General features: G+C 58.5%; 2 protein-coding genes across 6 annotated transcripts in view; both read left to right on the top strand.

The window, feature by feature from the left end:
• Positions 1–2,630, top strand: part of LOC105480534 (POC1 centriolar protein A) — an 84,588-nt gene extending 81,958 nt beyond the window's left edge. For 4 of the 5 annotated variants that reach the window (XM_011739553.3, XM_011739551.3, XM_071091813.1 and 1 more), the window contains exon 13: positions 79–2,630. In XM_011739553.3, the coding sequence (XP_011737855.2) occupies positions 79–287 (209 nt within the window). In that variant the 3' untranslated portion in view covers positions 288–2,630. The remainder of the gene's footprint in view (positions 1–78) is intronic. The other variant, XR_011620073.1, reaches the window with a different exon arrangement.
• Positions 2,631–19,535: 16,905 nt separating this feature from the next.
• On the top strand, positions 19,536–25,701 carry LOC105480531 (dual specificity phosphatase 7). The gene is made up of 3 exons (XM_011739547.3): positions 19,536–20,259; positions 21,734–22,168; positions 24,973–25,701. Exons 1-3 carry the CDS (start codon positions 19,743–19,745, stop codon positions 25,278–25,280), a joined length of 1,260 nt encoding a protein of 419 aa, XP_011737849.1. The 5' UTR covers positions 19,536–19,742; the 3' UTR covers positions 25,281–25,701.
• The last annotated feature ends 1,175 nt before the right edge of the window (positions 25,702–26,876 follow it).

The raw sequence follows: 26,876 nt of genomic DNA, 5'->3' as shown, positions 1-26,876 counted from the left end.
CAAGGGCAGTCAGAGCCCTTGCATGCACCCACCTCCCCCTGGCTGGCCCCCACTGACTGCTTCTGTTGGGACTTGCAGGCTTCAGGCACCTGAGTTTCCATTTGCTCCGGAGGGCTTCCATAGGCTGCTACCTCTGCCCCTTTGCTGGGGAAGCCAAGGCAAGTGTTTTCCCTGTGTCTGTGTGTCGCCCGTGCCTTCCGTCTTCGGCTTCTTGGGCTCAGCCAGCCAAGGAGGTCTTTATCCTCAAACACACCTGCTCTGCCCTGGGGAATGGGAGGTGGTGTTAGATCTTCCCAGGAACTGTCAGTACCACATGGTCAGTGAGTTCCCAGCCTCTGCAGCCTTCAGGTGGAAGCAGAGCCTTCATGCCTCAGAGCCTGGACTGACAAGAGGGCAGCTGTGTTGAGTCCTGATGAACGACAAGGACAGGGACGCTTTCTCTGGCCTACACCGGGGGAGGAGGGAGCTTCCTGTTGCCAGCTGTGTGACCTCAACATTGTGACCTAACCTCTCTGAATCTTGGGTTCTTATTGTGTGAAGTGGTTCTGATACCGTCCTCTGGAGACAAGGTATGCGATGCACTGTGCTCAGTGCAGAGCAAGTGCTCAAGAGAAGCCCATCACTCCCCATCCCCACCAGTCCCACTGGATCGACAGGGCATGCCGTCAACGCCATACTCCCCCTGCACTGTCGATAGGAAGAAGCTGCGGGCTCAGGGTGCTCTGGCAACTGCTAGGACCTGCCGCACTTTTCCCACGCGGCCCTGCCGGTGTGTGGAAGAGCCTGGCAGGCCTGCTGGTTCATGCTGACAGGTAAGTCTCTTGGCTACCTCAGGAGGCTTTGAAGGAGAGTCTGGGCAACTGCAGGTCAGCCTGCTCAGAGGAGGTGCAACTTGTGGAGCCAGCCATGTCGGTTCCCTCCCATGCCAGCCCTCCTGCCACCGGACCAGCACTGGGCTGCCTATTGTGGCTTCTGGACCTGGGCTTGGACCTACCATGGTTGGAGACTGATGATTTCAGCAACCAGCCCAGGGCAAGGTCATCTCCAGAGACAGATGATGGCCCCTCGCTGGGGGCAGCAGGACATGCACAAGGTCTCCAAGGCGTCCTGTGGCAGCTCTTGCTTTCAGGCCAGACTGAGTTGCCGTCACCCCTGTCTTCAGTTTACACCAGGATCGAGTTTGGAATCTCTCTGTGAAATCCACCTTTCTCTGCTGAAGGACATGTGGAGTTGAGGGAGGTGGTCTTAGGGGTAGTGGTGTGGTATTTGTCCCTGATTGTTGACTGCCAGTGGAAGCTCCACTGGTTACTAGATGTAAGGGGTCAGGAAGAAGGACTCGCCCCCGCACACTTCTTGTAGTATGATATCAGCGTGTCCTGGGACAGCCTGACGTGGGCTGTCCAGATAGAAATAGGCCAGAGCCAGGGCCAAGCTTGAATAGGCCCATGCTCAAGCCCCACGGACTGTCGGAGGGCTCTGCTAGAGTGGTCTGGGTGTCCATGCCCACACCCCTCCCTTGATGGAGTCACCAGCCAGACCTGGAATTTGGGGGCGGGATGTTCTTCTCGGAATGCTGCTCTTTAAAACAGGACAGGCCGGGCGCAGCGGCTCACACCTGTAATCCCAGCACTTTGGGAGGCCAAGATGGGCAGATCACTTGAGGTTGGGAGTTCAAGACCAGCCTGGCCAACATGGAGAAACCCCGTCTCTACTAAAAATACAAAAATTAGCCGGGCATGGTGGCTCACACCTGTAATCCCAGCTACTCAGAAGGCTGAGGCAGGAGAATTGCTTGAACCTGGGAAGCAGAGTTTGCAGTGAGCCAAGATCATGCCACTGCACTCCAGCCTGGGGGACAGAGCAAATCTCCGTCTCAAAAAGAAAAAAACAAAAAAACAGCACAGAGATTGCCTCCACCAAGCCAGGGGGTCAATGTGTATCACCATGCTGAGGGCAGAGCTGGGGGTGGGCTGGGCGCTAAGGCTACCACCTGGGGCCTGAGTTCTTGAGTTCCTCTTCTTGCTCATGGGAGGCTTGACTCAGGGCCTCACTGCTGTGAGTGAGAATCTGAGGGGAGGGAAACGGGGGTCCTAGGCAGCTGTGACCGCTGTGGGCACTGTCCCTCTAGCCTCAGTTCTGTACTCCCACCCCCTCCCTGTGCAGACGCTGCAGGCCTCCTGAGTTGCACACCACACTGCCTGGGAGTGTAGGGCCCTCATAGGCAGCAAGGAATGTGGGGCCTGGGTGGGCTTGAGGTGGCTTGGGGAGGTGTAGGGGCCACATGACGGAGCCTTTCTTGCAGAATCTCCCTAAGCGACACTCTGCCAGCCCTACCCGATGGCTCCCTGTAGCTGGGGCTGCTACTGATCCCCCACTCTTGCTGCCAAGCACAAAAGCAGCCCTTCTGGAAATGCAAATGGCTCGGCTCAGCCGTCATCTCTCCTAATTTTGGATTTGGTAACAGCTCTCAGAAACCAAATTGCAGGAATCTCTTTTTTGTTAGGAAGATGAAGTTAGGTTAGCATTTTTGTTAGTAAGTGCATATCAGCAGCAATTCCCCATCGTCCGCCTCCCCAACCCCTTCATGCCCTAATTTTCCCAACGTGAAATAAAAGAATAGATGTCTATGATTTAAACTGCAGCCTGCTGCCTACCATTGTCCAGTTTCTATGGGTTCCAGGGATGAACCTGCACTTCCTGCTGGAGAAGCTGAGAGGTGGCCGGGATGACCAAGGCAGGCAGCTCCCAGGTGAAAGCCACCAAGTCCAGCCCCAGCCTGTGGCAAAGCCTTTCCACCTCTCACCCAAGTCACCACACCCTGGGAGCACCTGACAGTCTGTGTCAAGGGGTTGCCACAGGCCTGTGGTCACCTAGCCACCCACTTCAGAGACTCAGGTAGCACAAGCCAGCCTGCTGTGGGAACTTGGCCATCCTGCCACCCAGCACAGTCCTTGGACTTCTGTCCTGTGGTTTGCTGCAGCATCGTGATTTCTCAGTGGTGGGTGGGGGGGTGCTCTGTGGGGCAAGGGCAGAGTGGTGAGGTCAGGAGGCCCCCAACCCATGGCCCAGGTCCAAACTCTGGCTCTCGCCAACTAGTTCGGTGACCTTTTTGGGCCTCTGTACAACAGTGCTTGTGTCACTGGGCACTCACTACAGTGGCTGGTGCAAGTAAGTGTGGTTAGTGTGTGACCATTGATGTTATCCCACTACTGGCCTGGCGGATCAGGCCCCTTCCCTGGAACTTGGCTCCATGTGCCAGTGGGGATGGGGGGGCTCGTGGTCCCAGGGTCCCTCTGGCTCTGTAATGTTAGGTGGCTAGAGTTCTCATCTCCTGATTCCATGGCCCCTGCCATGGGTGTCCCCGGTGGTGAGAAGGGATTGGGCCCCTCCCCACCCAAGGAGGCAAGCACTCCAAGGCTATCTCCTCCTGTCACTAAGGCCACCTCTGGGGAAGCACAGGCTTGGGGGTGGGTGTTTGTGATTGCCCCGAATCCCGGAAGTCCAGCCTGCTGAGTAAGCAAGGGCATGGTGAGTCACACTGGTCCTGTCACCCCAGTGCCCTGTCATTAACCTCATTTCCGAAATGATTTGCTTGAGATGGGCCCCTGATGGCTCCAACTTTAATTGGTGTGCGGTCATTTAAGGGGGAGCAGAATCTCCCTAGAGAACCCTTGGGGGTTCTCTCCTTACCACCCCTGCTCCGCCCCCGCAGGCTGCTGAGGAAACCGCATGTGCTCAGGCAGCGGTGGCAGGCGGGGCGGTCCTGGCGCCCTGGGGCATGGCTCCACTTCCTCTGAGCATTGCCATCCTGGAACAGGGTCTCTTCCCGTTGCCTGGTAGGCTCAGCCCGCCCTGGCACCCTGGGTTCCCTCGCTCGGTCACTGTGGGGAGTACCTCCCTAGAAGATTCACCCTGCCTCCGTGACCCATGGGGCCCCCACAGCCATGCTCAAGACGAGGCTGGAGCCAGCCCAGAGAGCCCGCAGGAAAGTCATTAGGAAGCGCATCCCGTGCCAGCCCCTCCTCCTGCCAGGAGCTACCCATGTGGAAACACTCTCCCGAGAACCTATTTATAGAGCAAGGCCAGCAGTTGTTTTCACTTTAGGTGAGGCCACCTAGAGCCCTGTCCGCCTGGAGTGCTGCTTGCGGCAGACACTCCTGCCCCTGCCCACTCTCTCCTGCCACCCATGAGAAATCGGAACGCTGGTACAAGGAACACTGGCAGGAGAGGAAGTGATGTCTCCTACAGCTTCCTTTACTGAGCCCTAAGCTGCTCTTTTAGGCACCAGCATGTGTTCCTGAAAGTGGGACTTTGGCATCTTTTGTGGGTACCCAGTGGGCAGAGGCCTGGCCTGCAGAAGGCAAGGCCTATGCTGAGCAGTGTCACTCAGCCACACATACTGACGCCAGCCCTTGTCCGTCTCCATGCTTCCCAGCGTGGCATCTGGACTCAACTTTGGAGTCAGGACTGACTTCAGAGTCATGGGCGGCCCTGAGCACCTGGGCCCACACTTATCCAGCCCATGTTGTCCTCTTGGTCTCCAGCCTGGCTGAGGCCACACGTGTCCTGCAGATGCCCTACCCACCTGGTGTCTTCTTCCAGACCTCTACCCTCCCTGGCTAGGCTCAGGCAGGGTCCTTGCCTTGACCTGGCAGAGCTCTCTAAAACCATCCAACTCCCTCAGAAGTTCCCATGGTGCCCATTCCACCTCTGCGCTGGGCCCCTCAAACTCTGACCCCAGCCACAGCCGCCCCAAAGACATGTCCTCGTGCCCAAGGTTGGAATGGGAGTACTGGCCATGCTCTCCAGGGCCATCACATCCACCCTCTCCACCCCAGCTCAGGTCCCAGAACCTCCCTCCTAAGACAACTTGCTCCTGGATTTGTTCCTCAGACGCCTCTGAAACTTGGAGCAAGAGAAGCAATGTAATTAGTCCTCCCTGGCCCTCCAGGCAGAAGCACTCATGCGCCTGCTAACTGGAAACAGAAGGTGCTTTCCGTCGCAGAGGCCAGCAATGGCCCCTATCTAGGCTGTTGCCCTGAGCCTTCTTGGCTGAAACTGTGAAGCTGACCTGTGCTCCCAGGGCTGCCCCTGCTTCTTGGGATTGGGTCCAGCTCCCCAAGTAATTACAGTGTGTCCAGGAATAGAGCCACTGTGAGGCCCCACAAGAATGCCCATGGCCCTTTAAGAAATATCCCAAAGCCGGGCGCGGTGGCTCACGCCTGTAATCCCAGCACTTTGGGAGGCCGAGGCGGGCGGATCACAAGGTCAGGAGATCGAGACCACGGTGAAACCCCGTCTCTACTAAAAATACAAAAAATTAGCCGGGCGCGGTTGTGGGCGCCTGTAGTCCCAGCTACTCAGGAGGCTGAGGCAGGAGAATGGCGTGAACCCGGGAGGCGGAGCTTGCAGTGAGCCGAGATCGCGCCACTGCACTCCAGCCTGGGCGACAGAGCGAGACTCCGTCTCAAAAAAAAAAAAAAAAAAAAAAAAAGAAATATCCCAAAATCTCCTGTTGGGGATAAATGCCTCTGGTTTAGGGGAGTCTCAGTTCCATGGTCCCCTCTGGTGGGGGATGGAAGCCTCAGGCTGGGGCAGGTCGGGTGAGCATCCCCTCCAGCCGCCCCACCTTCAGGCCTCCCCACCTCTTAGGCCATCTGGAGTGAGACCCTCAAGGAGCCAGGACCTGCCGATATGTTGTCTGCTCACTTCCTACCTCATCTCCCACTTCTGCCCCCAGCCCACCCCATCTGTTCTCAACACAGTAGCCAAAGTCTGCTGAGATGCAAGAGTAGAAAGTAAGAACGCTTGTAAGAGAGCTCATGCCATCACTGCCCAACCTCCCGAGCAGTTCCCAGCTTCCTCCAAGTACAGGCCACAGGAGTGCTCCCCACAGCTGAGGCCTGCTCAGTTTTGCCCACCCATACCCCCTGTCTCTTGTCCCCCTCCCCTCATTCTCCTCCAGCCACAGCTCATTCCAGCCCCAGGGCCTTTGCACCTGCTGTTCCTGCTGCTGGGAATACTCTGACTTCACCTCTCTGTGCCTCAGCCTCCTCATCCATAACATGGGGTAAGAGCAAGTGACCCCATGAGATTGCTGGGAAGACTTGCTGAGACAATTCACACAAAGCACTAGGAGCTGGCATTGTCCCTGCTGGGCTGCGATTGGTGGCCCAGGGAGACGGGTGGGAATGGGGACTGATTACCAGCTGGCTACAAGGCCCACTCCAGGCTCAGCCTCAGCTGTTCGGCTGGGCCAACCTGGGGCTCAACCAGCGCTCCTGGGAGTGGGAGCCGTTGTGCCCCATAAGGTCCTTAGACTTTGCTCAGTAACTGCCATGGGTCTTGCTCACTGGACACCCCACCCCACGTGCCCGCGTGACTCCTGTACAGCCTTTTCCTATTGAAGCTTCCAACCACCAGGCCCAGCCAGGTGCCTCGCCCAGCCCCACAGGACAGGGAGCGAGAGTGGGGTCGCCTGTCCGCCAGTTGCTGGCTGAGAGAGGCAGAGGTGGTGTCAGGGCTGGAGGGATCAGTGGCCTCGAGGCACCAGGGCCTCTTGGGTAGGGTGCAGGTGGCTGGGCTGGGTTCAAATGTGCATCTCACTGTTGCCTGGCTGATGAGATGTGGGGTGGCTTTCTCATGCCCCCACAGACCCTCCCACCCACCTGGTTCTATCCTGCCCCCGCTAGTGGCTCAGAACCCCAGCCAAGCAGAGCCAGGGATTTGGGCTTTTTCTGTCTGAAGGAGAGAAGTGGGCCTCTAAGGGGCCTCTCCCACCACTCCCGCTGCAGACCACTGGCCTGGGGGCCTCCTGAAGGGGCCTGTGTGCCTGGCAGCCAACCTCGCTGGGGATGAGCACCAGAACGCCCGCCCGGGGATAAAGTCTTCTCCTCCAACCTCCTGCTCCCCTCCTCCCTCTCCCTTCCTCCTCCCTTTCTTCCTCCTCCACAAACACATGTTTCCAATCCCCTCTCAGGCCCCCTCTCCCCTCCCCAGCCCCTTCCTATTTCCTCTCTGAGGCATCCACTAGCATGTGGAACTCATTAGGAGACCCTCAGGGCTCGTAACCCAACTCTGGCCCAGGCTTGGGGAGGGGGCCCTGTCCGCAGCTCCCATGCTGAGCCACAGCGGCTTCCCCGCGTCTGGCCCCTGTCTGGCCCTGTGCAGTCACAGGCTGGAGAGCACAAGGAGCCAGCTGGTGCCGGTGGAGGAAGCACGGCCAGGCGGCCGGCTCATCTCACTCCTCACCTCTCCAGCCGCATCCCGGCGCCTGGTGAGGCATCTTAGCCCCAGCAGCTGGGCCAGGGTGGCTTCTGATCCCGCTGGGGCAGCTGGACCTGCATGTGAAAAGCAGACCCCAGGGCCACTTGAGCAGGCCCAAGGGTATGGAGTTCTGAGTGATGAACTCGATGGCCTTCAGCTTCCCATCTGAAAAATGGGAAGGGAAGTCCAGGGAAGAGAATGTGGTACGTGGAACAGCCACCAAGCAACACAGGTCCACATCCTCCCTAGAGGACACAGTGAAGGCCCGGTTCCATGGACTGTTAGCGGAGGTTATGCAAAACAAACTGGTGCTATAGTCACCAGAATTTGGGAAATGCCAGGATGAACGAAGTAAAGACAGCTACTTCCCTGAAGGATTGTCAGAGCCTTTAATACACTCCCATGCACTGCAGCTGGGCCATAGAGTTCACGGTGTTTCCAGACATTTGACCACATGGCCCTTTTTATTGCGGCGTATCTGGCACGCCTGTGATTCTATGGAGCCCACTTTAGAAAAAGGTACAGGAAGAACAGTGAGGAGGCAGTAAGGATGGGTCAAAACCCCACAACAGGAAGAGCTCCCTGAGGGTCCCATCAGGAACTGTTACCTGCTGGGTCTGAGCAAATGGTAGGAATTGATGGGGGTGACAACAAAGGACAGGTGAGCGGCAGCCAGCAGGGGCTGGTGGGACCTCACTTGAGCCAGCTGGGTCCTGGGGACCCACAGTTCCTCCCTACGCTGATGTTTCTTCCCCATGGGAGAACAGGCAGGTGAGTGGGCTGGCGTGGGTGCAGAGGCCAGCAGGCAGGGCCTTCCCCAGGAGATGGGACCTGCACAGGCAGGCCCAGGGTGTTGGGAGTATCCACACTACCCTCCCACTGTGACATCAACCTTGGGATGGGCAGCCCCTGGCTGTAGGCTCAGATGAGCTCCTTTGTTTCCATTTCCCTATGGGGCCAGCCTCTCTGCTCAGAACCCCTCTGCCCACACTCCCTGGCACAGCTGCTCACATCCCTCTGCTCCAGGGGGCTTCCCACACAGAGTCCTTGCTTATCCCTGGGTCCTCGCTCTACTTTCTGGGCACAGAGAGGTTGAGCAGAAGGCAGGACCAGACCCTTCACATAGCTCATCTCCTGTCTCGCAACATTCTTGCATGGTAGACTGAAGCCCCATTTTATAGACAGCGGTCCTCAACCTTTTTGGCACCAGGGACCAGTTTCGTGGAAGACAATTTTTCCATGGACTTGGGTTGGAGGCATGGTTTCGGGATGAAACCGCTCCACCTCAGATCATAGGCATTAGGTTCTCATATGGCGCATGCAACCTAGATCCCTGTCATGTGCTGTCCACAATAGGGTTCGCGCTGCTATGAGAATCTAATGCCAATGCTGACCTGACAGGAGGTGAAGCTCAGGCGGTACTCTACAGCCCAGGATTTGGGGACTCCTTATAGAGGAAGAAACTGAGGCTTAGAGAGGGGAGGCCAGTGGTGGTCAAGATTGGAGCCAAGTGTCTTGGTTAGGCTCCCCTATCTCCACCCCAACCCAATCTTACCCCTGCCCTGTCCCAGCACACATGGCACACTCACACCTTGGTCACCTGAAGGCCACATAGGGCTGTCCTGCTATGTCTGGCAAAGGGCCTGCCAGGTGGTCAGCACTTGACCTTCTCTGGCACAGGTGGGTCATACCAAGGCCACTCCTGCTGCATAGGGGTAGTTGAGGGTCCATACCCAGCCACTTAGGACAAAGAGGCCTTTCCTTTCCCTCTGATGGGCCCAGTGTGGAAGCTTCCTGGCTGCCCCATACTTCCTGGGAATCAGGGGAGGCAGAAAGCACTGCCCTACTTTATAGATGGAGAGATTAAGGCCCAGGGGCTGGGGCACTGCAGAGGCCCCCCACGTATATAGCAGGCAGCAGAGCTGTTTCCCCAGCTCCATGGGCTCCAGCTGCTAGGCCCTTGTTGTTGTTCCTGGGAGCTCCAAGTCTGGATAGTACCCATGGCCTAGGGAATCCAGCTACCCCGCAGCCTGAGTTCTTGGGCGGGGCCTTGGTGCTGTGGGCTGGGTGATGCTTCAGGGTCTCTGGGGAGGGCTCCAGCTCCAGCCAAATGCTTCTGAACACTCTTCAGTCCACCAGCCCTGGGCTCTCAGCTGCCCCTAGGGCTCAGGCTAGAGGGTTTTCCTGTTGGAGATGGATGTCAGGGCAGTGCTGTCCTCTGCTGGGAGACTACATAAGCCACAGGGAGGGGCAGGGAGGTGGGCAGGGGCCCAGGCAGAGTAGGCCCTCTTCCATCCTGTCCCCACCTTGGAGGGCCCACTAGAAGCCCTGAGAGAGCCACTGAACCCCTCCTCCCTCCTCGAGGGCCTGATCTTTTCAGGAAGGGAGTTGTCCAAGTCTTGGGGCATGTGCCCCTGTGGCCAGAGTCAGGCTGGGTGGGGCGGGGGCAGGAAGGGGAGTCCCTAGACTATTTCCCGCTGCTGCCTACCTGGGAACAGCCCGCATCCAGGTCCCAGCAGGCAGCTGGCCAGCTGAACCACGTGGAATGGTGCTGGGCTATGAGGCCTCAAGCCAGCAACCCTGCACCTGGGCCAGGCCGGCTAGCTCCCAAGCCATTTCCCAGCTTCGTCATGGTCACCCTCACTGTCACCATCAATGCCTCATAGGAAGGATTTCTGAAAAACGGGACCGTGTGGGCAGGCAGGGAGGGGACCAGGCAGGCCCGGGCAGCAGGCAGATGCTAATGAGGCAATTAAGGCTAGCAGCTACAGAGAGACCTGCCCACCTGAGGCAGGCCCAACCCAGCCCCCTGGCACATCCGCCCACCAGGTGCCATGAGAATTCCTGGCCTCTGTTGCCCTCCCCGCCTCAATGGTTGGACTGTCTTCACTGTCAGGAACCTCCCACTGCCAACTCTCTCAATCAAAAAACCATAGGCTGGTTTGGCAAAAACAGAACCAGGGCAACCCCCAGCCCCATCACTACTTCTTGCCATTGCTCTGGCTGAGCAAATGCCTGCCCGAGATGTCCTCTCCCCCTCCCCATCCCCTGCTCAAACCACCTGGGCTCCAGGCCCTTCCTGGCAGAGGTGGCCTTCGAAGGATCAGCAACTTTGAGCAGGGGGCCAAGGGTGCCATGGTGGCAAGGTGGGCATGCAGCTAAAGATTCCTACTCCTGCAAAGCCCTGGCTCCCATCCCTTGGGCTCCCAGGTGGGCTCATGGGGTGCGGCCCACAAGCCCTGGAGTGTAAGGCAGGGCAAGAGATCATCCCAGGGCAGAGATGCTGAGGATTGTGGGGAAGGGGATGCAAGAGGCGAGGATGTAGCCCTCACCCGTGGCTTTGGAGCAGGGAGCGTAGTCCACCTGTGCTTATCTGAGTCCTTTCCCCTTCTCCTCTGGCTGCCTCTGAGGCCTGAGGACATCAGATACAGCACACCTGATTTCCCCGGGCTGTTGAGTGGCTTCTCCTGGCTCTCTAGGGATGACCTCAGTGTCAGCAGATGGGGTGCCCAGGTGAGTCAGAGCCCCTGACCCAGCCCAGCGCCCCCTCCAGGCTTGAAGGGGGGTAGTGAGGAGGGGTAGTACTAAAACCCAGGCTTACGACCGCAGGGACCCTCAGGTCCATGAAGAGATGGGAGTTTGGGCACATTCTATGGAGGACGGAGGAGCTGCAGCTGGGTGGGGGAAATTGAGGGCTATGGTCCAAAGCCAGGATGAGGCCTGCCAGGCAAGGTGCCAGCAGGTCCATCCCTTCGTGGCAGGGAGCCCTCTGGCTCCATAGACTCTCACTGAGTGACTCTGGGCAGGTCATACAGAACAGGCCGAGGCCCAAGGAAGGAATGGAATTGAGAGGCTTCTGGAATCGAGTGTGGCAAGGGAGGGCCAAAGATGTTTTGTTTTGTTTTGTTTGTGGGTTTTGTTTGCTTTGTTCTTTTGAGACAGCTTCTCACTTTGTCGCCCAGGCTGGAGTGCAGTGGCATGATCATGGTTCACTCCAGACTTTGCCCCTCAGGCTCAAGAGATCCTTCCACCCAGTGTCCTGAGGAACTGGGACTACAGGCATGCATCACCACACCCAGCTTTTTTTTTTTTTTGGAGAGATGGGGTTTCGCCATGTTGCCCAGGCTGGTCTCGAACTCCTGAGCTCAAGTGATCCACCCACCTCAGTCTCCCCAAGTGCTGAGATTACAGGTGTGAGCCACTGCACCTGGCCCCAAACATGTTTAAATCACAGGACCATATGCTCATGACTGACAACACAGAAGAGTCTAGAAGTAGGCCAGGGTTCCAATCCTGGCTCTGCCACTTCCCAGGTGCCCACTGTGGCCCTTAGAGGATGAGCGGATTTGGGGGACAGAATAAGAAGGTAGTCAAAGGCGAATCCAGGCTTTGCATCAGCCATGGGAGCACTGCCAATCCATTTGACAAATGGAGAAACTGAGGCCCATGGCCATAAATCAAGCAGAGAGGAGGGTTTCAGCAGGGGGACCAATGAGGGCAGAGGCCCCGCAGAGGGAGCCCGGGCTAGGGAAGTGCGGGTGAGAGACTGAAAGTGGCTGGAGAATCCAGGATGAGGAGAAGAGGGAGAGGAGGGGGTTACAGAGTAGAGTGTAGACTCTATGCAGAGTGTGGACTCTATACTGGGGACAGTGGGAGGCTGTGGAGGAGGAGAGGCTGCCTCCACCTTCTCAAAAGATCCCTCTGGCTGCTGTGTGGGGAATGACTGTTGGGATGGAGGCAGAGGCCTGGGGAGGAGGCGCAGGATGTGGTCTAGGGGAGAAGCGGGAGAACCTGGGCTGTGTAGTGGTGACCAGATGGCTTCTGAAATTGAGTCCTGGGATGGATCATCCATATCTGTCATGGAGGCAGAAAAGGCGTTTGGTAGCACGAATGCTCTGTGGAAGACAGCCCTTCTCTTTACGGGTGTGCACAGCTGCCTGTCCTCCCAGTCTGTCTCCCACCCTGCTAGCACTGGGTCTCCCCAGAGATGGAAAAGAGTTGGCAGAGTAGGGGCTCCCTGTGGACTGTACCTGAGCCTGGAGGAGACTGGAGCCACAGTCAGAGCCAGCTGGGAACCCCTGGACTGGGGAAAGGAGCTCTGGGTTTTAGTCTGGAGCCCAGCCCCCTGTCACTGCTTGATTTATGGCCATGGGCCTCAGTTTCTCCATTTGTCAAATGGATTGGCAGTGCTCCCATGGCTGATGCAAAGCCTGGATTCGAGGCCAGAAGGGAAGATGTTTTGAGACAGTCGGGAGTGTGCAAGCCCATTAAGCCCAAGACAGCTTGTGTGGGAACTCGACGCTGGGAGCCTGAGGCAGGCATCCACCCTCCCTGCAGACCGTCCTTCCCACTTGCCCGTGTTTATGTGTTTCCTTCCCATCACCTGGGCCACCATGACTCACCCCAGGCCTGGTGGGTGAGTGAGTAACTGACTGGGGCTGGAGCCAGACCCTTGGGCAAGACACTTCCCTTCCTGGGCCTCAGCTTTCCTATCTGTAGAACGGCCAGACAAGTCCTGCTCTGCTCACCCCACTGGGGAATCCGGAGTGAATACAGGGCTGAGGATGTGAAAGCAAGAGGCTGCAATGGAGTGGGGACAAAGCAGGGTGTGGCCTTTTGGCGGGAACAGAAACCAGGCCCTCTTTTTTTTTTTTTTTTTTTTGGCGGAGTCTCGCTCTGTGGCCCAGGCTGGAGTGCAGTGGCCGGATCTCAGCTCACTGCAAGCTCCGCCTCCCGGGTTCACGCCATTCTCCTGCCTCAGCCTCCCGAGTAGCTGGGACTACAGGCGCCCGCTACCTCGCCCGGCTAGATTTTTGTATTTTTTTTTTTAGTAGAGACGGGGTTTCACTGTGTTAGCCAGGATGGTCTTGATCTCCTGACCTCGTGATCCGCCCGTCTCGGCCTCCCAAAGTGCTGGGATTACAGGCTTGAGCCACCGTGCCCGGCCTAGAAACCAGGCCCTCTTGACATCAGTCCCTACTTGGCTCCAAGCAGAGTTTTTTTTTTTTTTTTTTTTTTTTTGAGACGGAGTCTCGCTCTGCCGCCCAGGCTGGAGTGCAGTGGCCGGATCTCAGCTCACTGCAAGCTCCGCCTCCCGGGTTCACGCCATTCTCCTGCCTCAGTCTCCCGAGTAGCTGGGATTACAGGCGCCCGCCACCTTGCCCGGCTAGTTTTTTGTATTTTTTAGTTGAGATGGGGTTTCACCTTGTTAGCCAGGATGGTCTCGATCTCCTGACCTCATGATCCGCCCGTCTCGGCCTCCCAAAGTGCTGGGATTACAGGCTTGAGCCACCGCGCCCGGCCTCCCAAGCAGAGTTTTAAATGCTCACTTGCCTAGGCTGACCAGCCCAGCAGAAGCCCATTGCTCTGAAGGGGGCCCCATGCCTGGGAGAGCTTGTAATGGAGGGCAGGGTGGGACCCAGGACCTTGGTGAGCTCATGGGAGATGGGACTTCAATGATGAAAGGGAGGCTAACCTAGGGGAAGAAGCCACAGGGGTGAAGCCCCACCCTAGACCCTGCAGGCTGAGGTACCCTTAAGTGGGTAGAGGGTAGAAAATGCTGGACTTGGCCTGGTGTGGTGGTTCACACCTGTAATCGGAGCATTCTGGGAGACTGAGGCAGGAGGATCGCTTGAGCCCAGGAGCTCGACGCTGCTGTGAGCTGTGGCAAAGCCACTGCAACTCCAGCCTAGGTGACAGAGCAAGACCCTGTCTCAAAAAAACTAATAATAAAAATAAAACAAAATGAAGTAAAATGCTGGGCCCCACAGGAAAGGATTAGGAGAAGGTGCAGACTGCTGCAGTTAGGCAGGGAAGGCCTCCTGAGGCTGTGGCCCCTCAGAAGCTGGAGATGATTTCAGAGGGTTGGGGCATGGAATGAAGACACATGTGGATACTGGGGCACTGTATCTGGCGCACAGTGTAGGGAGCAAGCAGGAGGAAGTCAGGGTGAGCTGAGCTGGCGGTGGGGACAGGAGGGACATAGCTGGTCTGGCTATGAACTAGAACCTAAGCAAATAGGTTTCAGCTTTCTCGCCTGTGACAATCGGCTGGTCATGCCTGCTTGGAAAGGTTTTGAGACCAGGGCATGGCTCAGCAAGAAAATGTGCTGTGGTTGACTAGTAATGTCTGCCAGGGACAAAGCATGGAAGAGCGGTAGGTGTGTGTCCTCTGTTTTCCATCCTTGGGCTGGCCCCTTGGGCTGTGGTTGGAAAAGCCCACCCTCAAGTGAGTGAGCCCAGGGACTCCATGTGGAGAGGCTGGCCAAGGGCTTGCTCTGTCACTGCTGGGTGGGGAGCTCTGAGAGAGAGGAATTATGTTGGTCTGTGTCATCCGAGTCCCCCCTTCACTGTTCTGCACACTCCCTGGTATGGGGCAGGTGCAGAGAACATGTCTGAGAATGAACAGGAAGGCTTCCCTCTTGGCCAGGCTCTCTCCTCCCTCTTCCCTTTGCCTTCTCCAAGCAGCCTTGGGAATTCCCCACAGATCTCCCAGGCCCTTGCTTCCGTCCTGCCACGTCTTGTGCTCTAATCATCCTGGGCGTGACCCACTTTTCTGCCAGGGCTACTTGCTCCCCGAGGCCCTGCACTCTCACCAGGTCTGCCCTGCACACCTGGGCAGGAGAGGGCGCAGATAAATAGGCACATGGCTCCCCCACCCCAGAGCTGTCCCAGCTTTCCCACACTACACTGCCATTACCTAGGGCCTCACAGGCCCCCGCTGGAAAGGCAGGGGTGGACTCTGGTTCCATCCAGAACCTGTTGCTACGGAGATACCAGCAACAGCCAATAGGACAATGTGAGCCTAGGTGACTAGAGGGCAGGGGAAGAGGGGCGTAGATCCCGCCAGCCTGGTAACCGCCCCTCTGGAGGACATGTCTGTGGGCATCCCCCCAATAGGAGTGGCGAGCACCCAGACGTGGGTCTGGATATGTGTGTGTCCACATACAACAGAGTGTGTGTGCATGTGTATTATGTATTTTCACACACACGTATAGGTCTGTATCTGTGTATTTCTGTACATACACTTATGTGCCCATGAGCATATGTGGTTATATGGATAGGACTATGTGTTTTGGTGCCTGTGTTGTGTGTATCCTTACATGTATATGTGTATGTGTGCAGCCAGGAGTTCTGTACAGGGCAGAAGAGTTGCCATCCCTTCACAGTCCTCTCCTGGCCTGGCTTAGATGCTGCTGAACACTGGCCCAGGCAGGCACCCCACCAAGGGTTGGGGAAGAAGCTGTCCCAAAGTTCAAGGGCAAGCAGAGCAAGTCTAGGTCTCAGCAGGCCTCCATCGGAGCACCTCTCCAGCCTAGTGGAGCTGCTCTGGGCAGAAGCTGGCTTACTCTCCAGCAACAGGCACCACAGACTGGAGTGCCCGGCCCCTGCTCAGCCCTTGCTCATCCCTTACAGTGGGATGTGAGACAGACGCATAATAGAAAGCCACCTCCTTAGCTTAGATCTGTGCCAGCCTCCTTAGGGCCAGGAGGGCAAGAAGCTGACCCTCCCCTTGCCTCAGCCTGTCCATTAGAAGCGTGGTGGCCCGTTTGCAAGAAATCCATGGGCACTAGTGGGAAAAGGTAAATCTGTTTCTCAGGCACTTGAACTGTTCCTGATGACACAGTTCCTTGATCACCCAGTCACATGAATGTGTGTGTTGGGGGGAAAGGGGTGCACACTAGCTCACATCTGCTCTTAGGGACCTTCAGCTCCTCCCAGAGGAATAGCAAAGGGCCATGAAACATGCCACCATGGCGAGGCCTTGTGCTGCCAGGAAGGCCCCTTCTCTGTGTGGTTCTGAGGTTGGATGTGTGCAGACAGGGAAGGCAGCTCCAGATGTGCCTCGTGGGTTCATGCCTGGCAGTTGGCTGAATGCGATGAGAAGGGATGGCAGGAGGAGGAGCAGGCTTGAGGCAGGGCAGACTTGCCCCTGGGCGTTCCGGGTGACAAGTGTAGTGTGGTGGTGGATGGTGGTGGGTGGTGGACAGTGACTATGATAGGGTGTAGAGCAAAGATGGGGTAAGGAGGGGACAGGCGTCCTTGGAGCACGCAGCAGGGAAGCTAATCTGGGCCTGGATGATCAGAGGAGGCCCCTGTGCTCAGAGACTCTGAGCTGGGATCCGAAGGCAGGCAAAGGCTGAGGGTGAAAACTGTCCAGGCAGGGGAAATACCTATGCCAAGGCCTGGGGCTGTGTGGGAAGGAGAGACAGCCCTCAGAGAGTTTAAGCATGTCCCACCTGCACTTCCCCTCCCCCTCCTGAAACCAGATCATCCCCAAGGACAGACCTTTTCCAGCAGCCTCTTTCCCACTCCCCCACCCTGCCCCTCAGGGAGACCCTAGTGAGCTGGACACCCCTCGTGGGAGCTGCAGGTGAGGGAAGGCCTGAACCCTAAAGGCAGGAAAGACCACATTTCTAAAGAGGAAGAATGATTCCAAGGCCTTGGAATCACCCAGGGCACCTGGTTCCTGCCAAGAAAGACCCTCTCCCTTGAGGGAAGCCTACCGTTGCCAGGCAAGGCCCCGGACAGGGACAGCTCTGGTCTCTTGCCATGTGACCACAGGCGAGTTCCTGCCCTGCTCTGGGCCTTGTAAGTCTGGGATTGAGGGTTCTTCCGCCTAGTGAGAACCAAGACTTAGGGCCTTTCCTCCAACCTCCTCCAACCTCCTCCAACCTGCCCAGTGGGGGCCCAGGGTCCTGCTGGCACCTCAGGGGCTGGTTAATTTTCCTGCCAACCCTTTGCTTCCACTGTCACCCCCTCTCCACATGCTCCCCCTTCTCCTGAACTCGTCCAAATCTGTCTCTCTTTACCTCCCTGTTAGAGGACGCCCTCTCCTCCTGCTGCGGGAGCTTTTCCAGTTCCACACATTCTCACAGATCTCTCCTCCAGGGTGTACACCCCGCTAGAGAAGTAAAGGGAGAGAGACAGGAGTCATTGCAGGCTAATGCGAGGGATGGCAGGGCCCCTTTCCTCTCTCCAGGGTAGTTCTTCCTCTCGCGTGGGTCGTGGGATCTGGGGAGGCTCAGAGGAGGCTCCCATTTCAGCTGTTCCCTCGCGAGAGCAATGGCCCATTCCTCACCAGGCACTCAGAACTAAGTGTGCCTCAGTGCCGTGGGACATGCGCCCAGTCTCACTTGAGGACAGCATGAGCCTCCTGTTGATGTGACTCTGGCCTGCCCCTCAGGGATGTCACCCTGACTTATTGGGCAGTTGACACCTTCTTGAGCTACCATGGACCCGTCTGGGGAGAGAACACCAAGACCAGTCTCTTCCCTAGAGAAAGAGGAGTCTCTGTGCACCCTGTGGTAGGCCTGGGGGAGTGCCCAGACCGGCATCCAACCCCATGGTGGAGCAGAGGGGAGAGGCAGCCAGGCCTGAGTGGAGGATGGAGGCTCCACTGTTGTCACTCCAGCTCCAGGCAGGCTGGTGCTCAGGAGGCCCTCAGCAAAGCTTGCTGAGTGAATGGTGCACTGCTCAGCAGCTCACCCTTCCCTGGGAGTTCGCTCAGGCCTCTTTTTTGAGTGCTGCCTCCATCCCTGACAAGCAGCATCCAGCCTGCCAGCCGAGAGGTCTGGCTGCAGACCATGTCCTCCCAGTCGGATGCATTCATAGATGGCGTGGGCTCTGTCCACACTAGCACTCTCCTACACTGGGAAAACCGAGGCCCAGAGAGAAGAACCGTACTCAGGTCACACGACACACCTGCAAGTGGCAGGACAGAATCTGGGTCTTGCCCTCTTGGGCCCTGGGAGCTCTTTCCACAGGCCTGGGACCCCCAGGACAACCTTGGGCGGAGAGTTGCTTCTCCTTTCACACTCTGAGAGTGTGATTGTGGGAGAGACCCCTGCTCCTCTGGGACACAGCCCTGTGGCCCAGGATGAAACCCTTCAGAAAGACTATCCCTCGCTTGAAAGACGGGCAGGGACTGCTCCTGAGCCACCCCTTTGCGTGCCTTCTGGTCAGAGGTTAGCGGAAAGCTCAAATCCTCGGGGTTCCAGAGGCCCTCCCTCAAGCACCACCGCTCCCCCACAGTCAGGGATGGGGGCAAGGTGTCTCAGAGCCGACCAGCCTCGGGAGGAGTCGGGGGGTTTAAGCCCCAAGGAGGGGCACCCCGCCAGGCAAAAGAATGGACCAGACAGACAGCAGGGCCCAGCCTAGAGCTCCTATCCTGGCTCCGTAGGGAAAGTACTGCACGTCCTGCGCAAGCGCGCCGCCCAAGTCGAGCCGCTTTGTTCTAGAGCTACCTGCGGGGTCCATTCACCTCCGCTGCCCCGCCTGCCTGCAAATCGACACACAGCGCTGGCGGAGTCCCCGCCCACTTCCCCGCGCTGGGTGGAAACCGCGGCGGGCCCCGCCTCCCTCCGCCACCGCCTCTTTCGGCCAGGATTGGCCTTCTGCATGGCAGGCGCCCGCCTACCGCGGAAGTTGATTGGTCCATTGAGAGGGAGGCTGGGGAAGGCAGGCTGATTATAAAGGAGCATTCCCCTCCCACCGGCCCCGTGGAAAAAGTCACGTGGCGCTCCACTGGGCGCCTGTCACCACCCCGCTTGTAAAGCTTTCTTAAAGGGCTCGCGTTCCCTTCCCAGAGCTGTTCCTTTCCAGGATTTCTCCACCCCTGCCCACGGAAGGTGGCACGGCCCTGAGTCTTCCTACCCCGCCAGTTGCCCAGGTCCTGATTTCCCATCAGGCCTGCTGGCGTGAGACGCTCCCCCTCAGGTCTGGAGCCTGTGACCGTCAGGAAAACGATGAGGTCCCCCGAAACGGTGACTGCCTAGCACAGTGCCTGGCACGTAGTAGGCGTTCAATTCCCACTTGTTGAATGAACTCGATGACAAAAAGAATGAATGGGATAACAGGCGGGAGGAGGAGAGGTTGCTCAGCTTGACCACCAACCCCCCACCACGCCCCGTCCCAGAAAAACTATGCTCTTGTGAATGTGGGGTGGGGGTGCCAGGCATAGGACGCCCCCAGGGCCGCTCTTCCCGTAATGTCCAGAAGAGCTTGGGAGCACGCGCAGAGTGAACCCGTGAGGGCGTCTGGGCCGGGGCCCCTAGGCGCATCGCAGTCAGCTCCGGGCTAGTCCAGGGGGCGACGGTGCGGAGGCGGCCGGGGAGGGCCCGACCGCTGGTCTCCGGGGCTCGGGTCGCGAGCGCGCCCGCGTACCCCGTGGGGAGGGGCGGTGGAGGCGCTGCGCCTTTAAGCCCGGGCGCCGGCCCCCGCGGCCCCGCCTTCTGGAGAACGCCTCGGCGCGCGGCCGCCGGAGCCGCTGTTTAATTGGGGCTGTCAGGCCGCGGTGCGCGCGGAGGGCCGGGCGGGCGGGACGGAGGCCGGGAGGCCAGGAGGCCGGGGCGGCGGGCGCGCAGCTCGGCGGGAGGCGGGCGCCCGGAGACGCGGCTGGGGCCCGCGCGGCCGGGGCGACGTCCCAGGACAGGGCTGCCCGGCCCCGGCCCCGGCCCCGGGCCGCCCGCGGTCCCCATGAAAAACCAGCTCCGCGGCCCCCCAGCGCGGGCGCACATGTCGACTTCGGGGGCGGCGGCAGCTGGGGGCACCCGGGCGGGGTCCGAGCCCGGTGCGGGGTCGGGGTCCGGCGCAGGCACCGGGGCGGGCGCGGCGACGGGAGCAGGAGCCATGCCCTGCAAGAGCGCCGAGTGGCTGCAGGAGGAGCTGGAGGTGCGCGGCGGCGCGTCCCTGCTGCTGCTCGACTGCCGGCCGCACGAGCTCTTCGAGTCGTCGCACATCGAGACGGCCATCAACCTGGCCATCCCGGGCCTCATGTTGCGCCGCCTGCGCAAGGGCAACCTGCCCATCCGCTCCATCATCCCCAACCACGCCGACAAGGAGCGCTTCGCCACGCGCTGCAAGGCGGCCACTGTGCTGCTCTATGACGAGGCCACGGCCGAGTGGCAGCCCGAGCCCGGCGCTCCCGCCTCCGTGCTCGGCCTGCTCCTACAGAAGCTGCGCGACGACGGCTGCCAGGCCTACTACCTCCAAGGTGAGGGCAGCACCGAGACGCCTTGAGGGATCGGGGCCCCCCGCGACTCCCTGACGCTCCCCTTGGAGGCGCTTTCCTCTCCACGCGCTCGGCCTGCCCCTCTGGGCGCCACGTCGTCCCCGGCCTGCATCCGCCCTCCTGGAGTCGGGTCCCCACCGTGTGGTTTGGCAGGCGCGGGGCTCCCTCTGCGCCCCCTTTCTCGGCACGATTCGAGTGGGTGGAACAAACTTTCCCCTGCATGGGGTTCTGGGGTTTCCTGTTGATGGGGCGACAGTAGTGCCTAGGCTCCGGTGGAGCCCCTTAGAGGTGGAAGGCGCTGCCTTCCAGAACCCTAAAAGCAGCAGGGCGCCCGAGTCCAGCCTGGAATTCGTGTTTCTGGAAGGCCAGGATCAGGAAGGCACCTTTCATAGCACCATCCTCATCTCCAGCGCATGGAGACCATTTGGGTTGGGGTCTCCTGGATCCGGGAATTGCTCCTTCCACCGGAGAATTGCCGCCTCTAGGAGGCGCTTGGGGCAGGGTATGGGCAGGGACCGTTGCCCTGGCCCGGGTCTCTCGGGACCCCCAGGTCCCTAGCCTGATGCCGCAGAGCTTGCAGAAGGGAGAGGCAGCACCGGGGGGCGAGTGGCTGAGGCCGGTGTTTCCAATTAACATTCCAAAATGGCCTCTTGCTGGCAGCGGGGCGGGCGGGAGGGGAGGGGAGGCCTGCGGCACCCTCGGGCGCAGGGCCCATGCCTCACTGCAAGGGGCTCCCCATTTCTCCTGTCCCTGTATTGCCCCAGTGGCCCTCCCCCGCTGCAGGTCCACGGCTGGGGAGGCTTGTGTTCTAAGGGAGGATTCTAGAGAAGTGGAGCCAGGACCCCCTTCAAAAACCTGCCCCTGCTGGGGGAAGGGGCCAGCCAGTACCTTCCCACTACCCTCCCCAGCTGTAGTTTTGGGGCTGGGCAACCACTAGACTCCCATTCAGGAAGCCCAGGACCTCTCTGCCTCTTATCTGAGCCAGATGTGGCTCTGGCACCTGTGGTCTCATCTATAAGAGGAGTTTGCCAACCCACAGGTGCTGGCTAAATGGGGTTGTCTGCTTTTCTTTACCACTTAGCTGTTACTGAACACCCATGGATGCTAGGCGTGCGTGGGAGCTGCAGAAGAGGAATTAGCTGGGGCCTGTCCTCAAGTGCCCTAAAGCTGGTGGCATGGCTGGGGGCCCTGAAGTGTTATGGGTACCAGTTTGGAGTCCAGGCATGTCACTTCACCTCCTGGGGCCTCAGTTTCCTTGTCTGTGAAGTGGTCATGGTTTAGATAGAACACGAGAGGGCACACGTGTAAGATGCTTGGTATGGCCCATGCTGGCCGTTGGTGTTGTGGTGTTTGGCGTGGGGAGTCCTGGCCATCTCTGGTCAGCCCATCTGGGTTGTGCAGCCCATCTGGGCTCTCACCAGCCTCTCACCCAGGCCCTGTCTCACTCCGGACACAGGTGGTTTCAACAAGTTTCAGACAGAGTACTCTGAGCACTGCGAGACCAACGTGGACAGCTCTTCCTCACCGAGCAGCTCGCCACCCACCTCAGTGCTGGGCCTGGGGGGCCTGCGCATCAGCTCTGACTGCTCCGACGGCGAGTCGGACCGAGAGCTGCCCAGCAGTGCCACCGAGTCGGATGGCAGCCCTGTGCCATCCAGCCAACCAGCCTTCCCTGTCCAGATCCTGCCCTACCTCTACCTCGGCTGCGCCAAGGACTCCACCAACCTGGACGTGCTCGGCAAGTACGGCATCAAGTATATCCTCAACGTCACACCCAACCTACCCAATGCCTTTGAGCACGGTGGCGAGTTCACCTACAAGCAGATCCCCATCTCTGACCACTGGAGCCAGAACCTCTCCCAGTTCTTCCCTGAGGCCATCAGCTTCATTGGTAGGTTCTGTGTGCTGGGCAGGGGGGATGGGCGTGTCAAGGTGTATGCAGGACTCTGGGTGGCGCCCCCACCTGACTGGGTACCTCTGGGCCTGTTGAGACCTGTGTGTGCCCTGCGTGTGCCAGCGTGTGCCCCTGGGTGTACCCATGCCTACTGTGAGTCACCGAGTCCCTTGGGCCCCTATACCTGTTGGGGCCTGAGCAGTCTCCTGAGCCCTGAGCTCCCCCTAGCTGGCAGCACCTCATGGGCTCTCTGCTGTCCAGCTCGTGTTTTCCTGGCTTAGATGTTGTTTCGGGCTTAGCAAGCTGAAACATCACAGCGCGCAGACCTCCCACGGGTCTCACTTGCTCCACATCACGCCTCAGCACACGTGTCTCTCCAGGATGGGGTTGTCATATTGCCTCTTTGGGCTTTAATGTGTACTTAAGAGGGCTGAAAGGTAGCCCTCCCTGGAGCCAGAGGCACACCCCAAACAGGCAGCTATTGAAATGTGGTGACCGCTAGCTCGGTCAGGCTCCAGATGCTCTCTGCAGCCTGTAGGGCTCGCTTGGAGTGTAGGGAGGAGTGTAAGAGAAGGTGGAGTGGAGAAAGGCCTTCCCCAGAGCAGTGTGTCCTGCCGTCTGGCTTAGTGCCCTTTGAGTCCCTGTATCCCCAGCCTCAGCAGACTCGGGTCCCCTGCTGGCTTTACTCTTTGGCCACCTGGAGGCTGTGAGACCACAGGTCATCTCCCCTGGCCCCCTGGCACGGGGGCTCAGGATGAATGTAAACGCTCTATCTCTGAGCCTGGTGACCCAATGTTTCTGCCCAGCCTCCAGTGGCAAGGTGTGGGGGTGGCCTGGGCTGTCTTTTCCCTATGGCGGCTGTGTCCAGTGGAGGGCGTTTTGGTGTCGGCTGGGTTGGGCTAGCTTTAACAACAGGAAGTGGGAGGCTTCCCCGCCTCATCCGCTTACTGGGAACCAAAAGTAGGTGCCTGGCTGGGAGGAAGGAAGGAAGCTGAGGCCTGGGGGAGGGGCTGCAACTGGGGCTGCCTGGAGCTTCTCAGCCCTGCCCCCGACCCTGGGGGCCAAGAGGGCTATGGGTGCTGCCTCAGCATTTGAACTCCCCCAACAAGGGAGGGGGAAAGAGAGAGGAAAGCAGGCTTTGCCAGGCTGGGCCTGGCTAATGGGTACCTTTATCGTTCCTGAAAGTTCCTCCCCATCTGGGTAGGGGGACCTTTTTCCTCATTTGACAAGTGAAGGAATTGAGGCCCAGGCATCCCTTAGGAGTCAGTGGGACAGGATCAGTCACCAGCTACACCCTGAAAAGGCCAAAAATAAAGCCAGCAGAAACAGACTTTCTTTGGATCACCTGGAGGTGGGTTTGGGGGCCAGGCGTTCCTCACATCCTGGTGTCACCACTGGAGGCTCATCCCAGCACACACTTCTCCCACCCCTAATCTCGAGGTCAGACCACATAGCTCCACATGAAGCCACAATGTCTGTCTCCTCGACAGATGATCCTGCCCCAGTGCCTTAGCCATGGGGCCCCCTGTCAGTCCCTGAGTCTGGAGGAAGCACCTACTGTATGCTTAATCCTTGGTACCCTTGGTTGGGCAGGGACGAGAGAGGAAGCTCTGTCAGGACAAAGGCAATGAAGAACAGTGGGTGAACCCATGTGTCATCTTGTAGGAAGGCATTGATTGAGTGCTAGCTGTGTGCCTGGCTCCCGGAGGGTTCAGAGTCAGGGTGGTGGGGATATCAAGGACCCCATGGCTGCCTCTTGTGAATCTATGTCCCTGGCACAGCTGTGGCACACAGAGAGGCAGCTGCCCCAGGGTCCAGGAGAGATTACAGGACTGAGTTGTTCAGTAGCTCAGCCAGTATTTATTGAGCTTCTGTGTGTCAGGCAGAGGAGTCTGAGGGTGGCACTGGGGGAAGCTGGGAGGGTTGGAGGGGAAAGGGAACAGGAAGGTTGGCCGCATCCAGTCGGCTGGGGTAGGAGATATCACTGGCACATGGGCCTCTGTGGAAGGTCTAGCAAGTGGCAGGGGTGGGGCCCATTTAAGCACGCCTCACTTATGAAGCCCCATCACAAGTGATAGTGTGGCCAGCGTCGCAGTCCTTGTGTCTTAGGAGCTGGAGTTAAGGCCTTGGGGACTAGCTGGGCAGAGCGAAGTGCAGGGCCAGGCCACTTACTTCCTTCCAGAGGAGCCTCCCTCAGGCCACTTTCCTGGGAGACTCTCGGGGACAACCCATGGGAGCAGCTCCAAGAGAACCAGCCCAGCCCCCAGTCCCAGGTCACGGCCTGGCAGCAGCGGGTGCTGAGCTAGGAGGAGCCTCTGTGGGGCCTTGGGCTTGCCAGTTTGTCTCTGTGTCTGCTTCCTCATTGATAAAATGGGCTTACTGGCCATGGTGCAGATGACCCAAGAGGATGCAGGTGATGCCCGTGACAGCAGTCGCAATGCACATGGCAGTGGTAGAACTAGCCATGGTCACAGGCATTACAGTAGTTCATGTTTCTTGACCCCTCACAGGTCTTTATGAGACCACTGTACATAAATAGGCCCATTTTATAGATGAGGAAATTGAGACACGGGTGTCCAGTGCCTTGGGGCTAAAGTGTGCAGAGCCCTCTCCACAGCAGTGCTGTTGACCTCTATTCCAAGTTGCTTCTCTACCCACACTGGGCTTGGCCAGGTCCCTCAGGGGTCGGGCAAGACCAGCAAGCGGCCATGCTGCCCTCTGTGTCCCAGCCCAACTTGGCCACCCATGTGGGAAGGCTCCCTGAAGGAGGCACCTCCCTGACCGATGTCGATGTGTTTCAGATGAAGCCCGCTCCAAGAAGTGTGGTGTCCTGGTGCACTGCCTGGCAGGCATCAGCCGCTCAGTGACGGTCACTGTGGCCTATCTGATGCAGAAGATGAACCTGTCACTCAACGACGCCTACGACTTTGTCAAGAGAAAAAAGTCCAACATCTCGCCCAACTTCAACTTCATGGGGCAGCTGCTGGACTTTGAGCGGACGCTGGGGCTAAGCAGCCCGTGCGACAACCATGCGCCGAGTGAGCAGCTCTACTTTTCCACACCCACCAACCACAACCTGTTCCCACTCAATACGCTGGAGTCCACGTGAGGCCTGGTGCACGGGGGGCATGGCACCAGGCCCCTGCTCGGCTCTCCACAAGGCTAGGTGGGAGAGCCCAAGCCTGCCACCTCTGGCCTGAGGAACCCCCAGATGTCGCCTGTGCCCAGAGACCCAGGCTGCTCAGTGTCGGAGCGCCCCTCACCATCCTTGGGGGCGGGGCCCGCAGGCAAGGTCTCCCTCTGCAGGGCTTGCTGGAGAGGCCTCGGCTCTCGGACACGTGGCTTTGGGCGTCCAGCAGGGCCTCATCCTGTCCAGGGCGCTCCTTTCTGCTGATGGCCCAGCCAATTTGGCTATTTTTTAAAGACACATCCACGGACCTGAGTTTACTTTTTACTTTTGGCAGGTAAATCCAAGCTCCCTGGAGCACAAAGAGTGTTTGAGCTCTTCTTGATTTTTTTTTTTTTTTTTTTTTAACAAAAAGTGTTATTTTCAGGCTACATGCAACAGTGGATTGTATAACCCAGTATTTCATCCCTTTCCTGATCCTGCGAGAGAGAGAAATGTTATCAGTTTTGTTTTTCTTTCAATTTCAAAAAGCAAGTATTGTGTTTGTTTTTGTTTTTTAATGGAAAAGACAGACCCCATGTTGACCTTGACCAAATGCGTTTTGCACATGTGTGAAGCCTCCATTTCCTCGGCGGGCCCTTCTTGAAGGGGTGGCTTACTGCTCTTCAGGTATTGGGACCCCCAGTCGTGCCACCTCCCACCCTTGGCCCAGTCTGACTTGGCCCTGCATTCGCCTGTGATGACTGCTGCAAGTTGTGATTGGTGGGCTGGATGGTGGTCTTTGCATTTTCTGCCCTCTCATCCATCCCTCTGGTGGTCCCTGCAGACCTCCCTGAGGCAGAAGGTGGGGAACCCGGGTCCCTGCCGCTGTCCCGCAGAAGGTGGGCCGCAGGGGGCTGCCAGGCAGTAGCATTAGCCCTCTGGGCTAGGCCCCTAGGAGGGCCTGGGCTCTGAGCCCTTTTATATACTTAGCCACTACTTCTGTCTGTCTGTTTCTCTCTCTCCCTCTCTCTCTCCCTCTCCCTCTCCCTCTCCCTCTCCCTCTCCCTCTCCCTCTCCTCTCTCTTGTTGTAACTGGGAGTGGAGGCCCAGTGGCTGGGGAGAGCTTAGGTGGTGAGACCCAGCCCTACCTCCAGGTTCTTCCCTCTCCCTAGCTGTCGCTTTGGTCTGGCTGCCACTGGCAGCCCCCTTGTCCCCTTGGAAGCTTGCCCTGCCCTCATCTTGCCCATGCCTTCTACTGCCAGGAGACTTGCACCCATTTCAACCCTAGGGCAGGGGCAAGTGGGGCAAGGGTGGACCAGCAGAAGGGGGGTGAGGCTCTGTTCACTTCCCCCTGCCTCCACAGAACAAAGCCACGGATTCCGTTATCTTCCTCCAGTTTTGTTCCTTCTCCAGCCTCAGTTTCGCCAGGTGTCAGGACTGCATGAGGGCCTAGGGCGGGGAGAGGGGTCGGGCCAGGGTCCCTGACGGAGCAGCACTCAGCATGTGAGTGAGGCCACAGAAAACTCTGCCCCACTGCTGCTTACCTCACAGGGGTGGTTTTCAGGGATTCTTAAGGCAGCAGATTAAAATCTTGCC

Source organism: Macaca nemestrina, chromosome 2 (assembly GCF_043159975.1).
Source record: "Macaca nemestrina isolate mMacNem1 chromosome 2, mMacNem.hap1, whole genome shotgun sequence".
NCBI classification, from domain to species: domain Eukaryota; kingdom Metazoa; phylum Chordata; class Mammalia; order Primates; family Cercopithecidae; genus Macaca; species Macaca nemestrina.
This window is presented reverse-complemented; position numbering and strand designations above follow the sequence as displayed.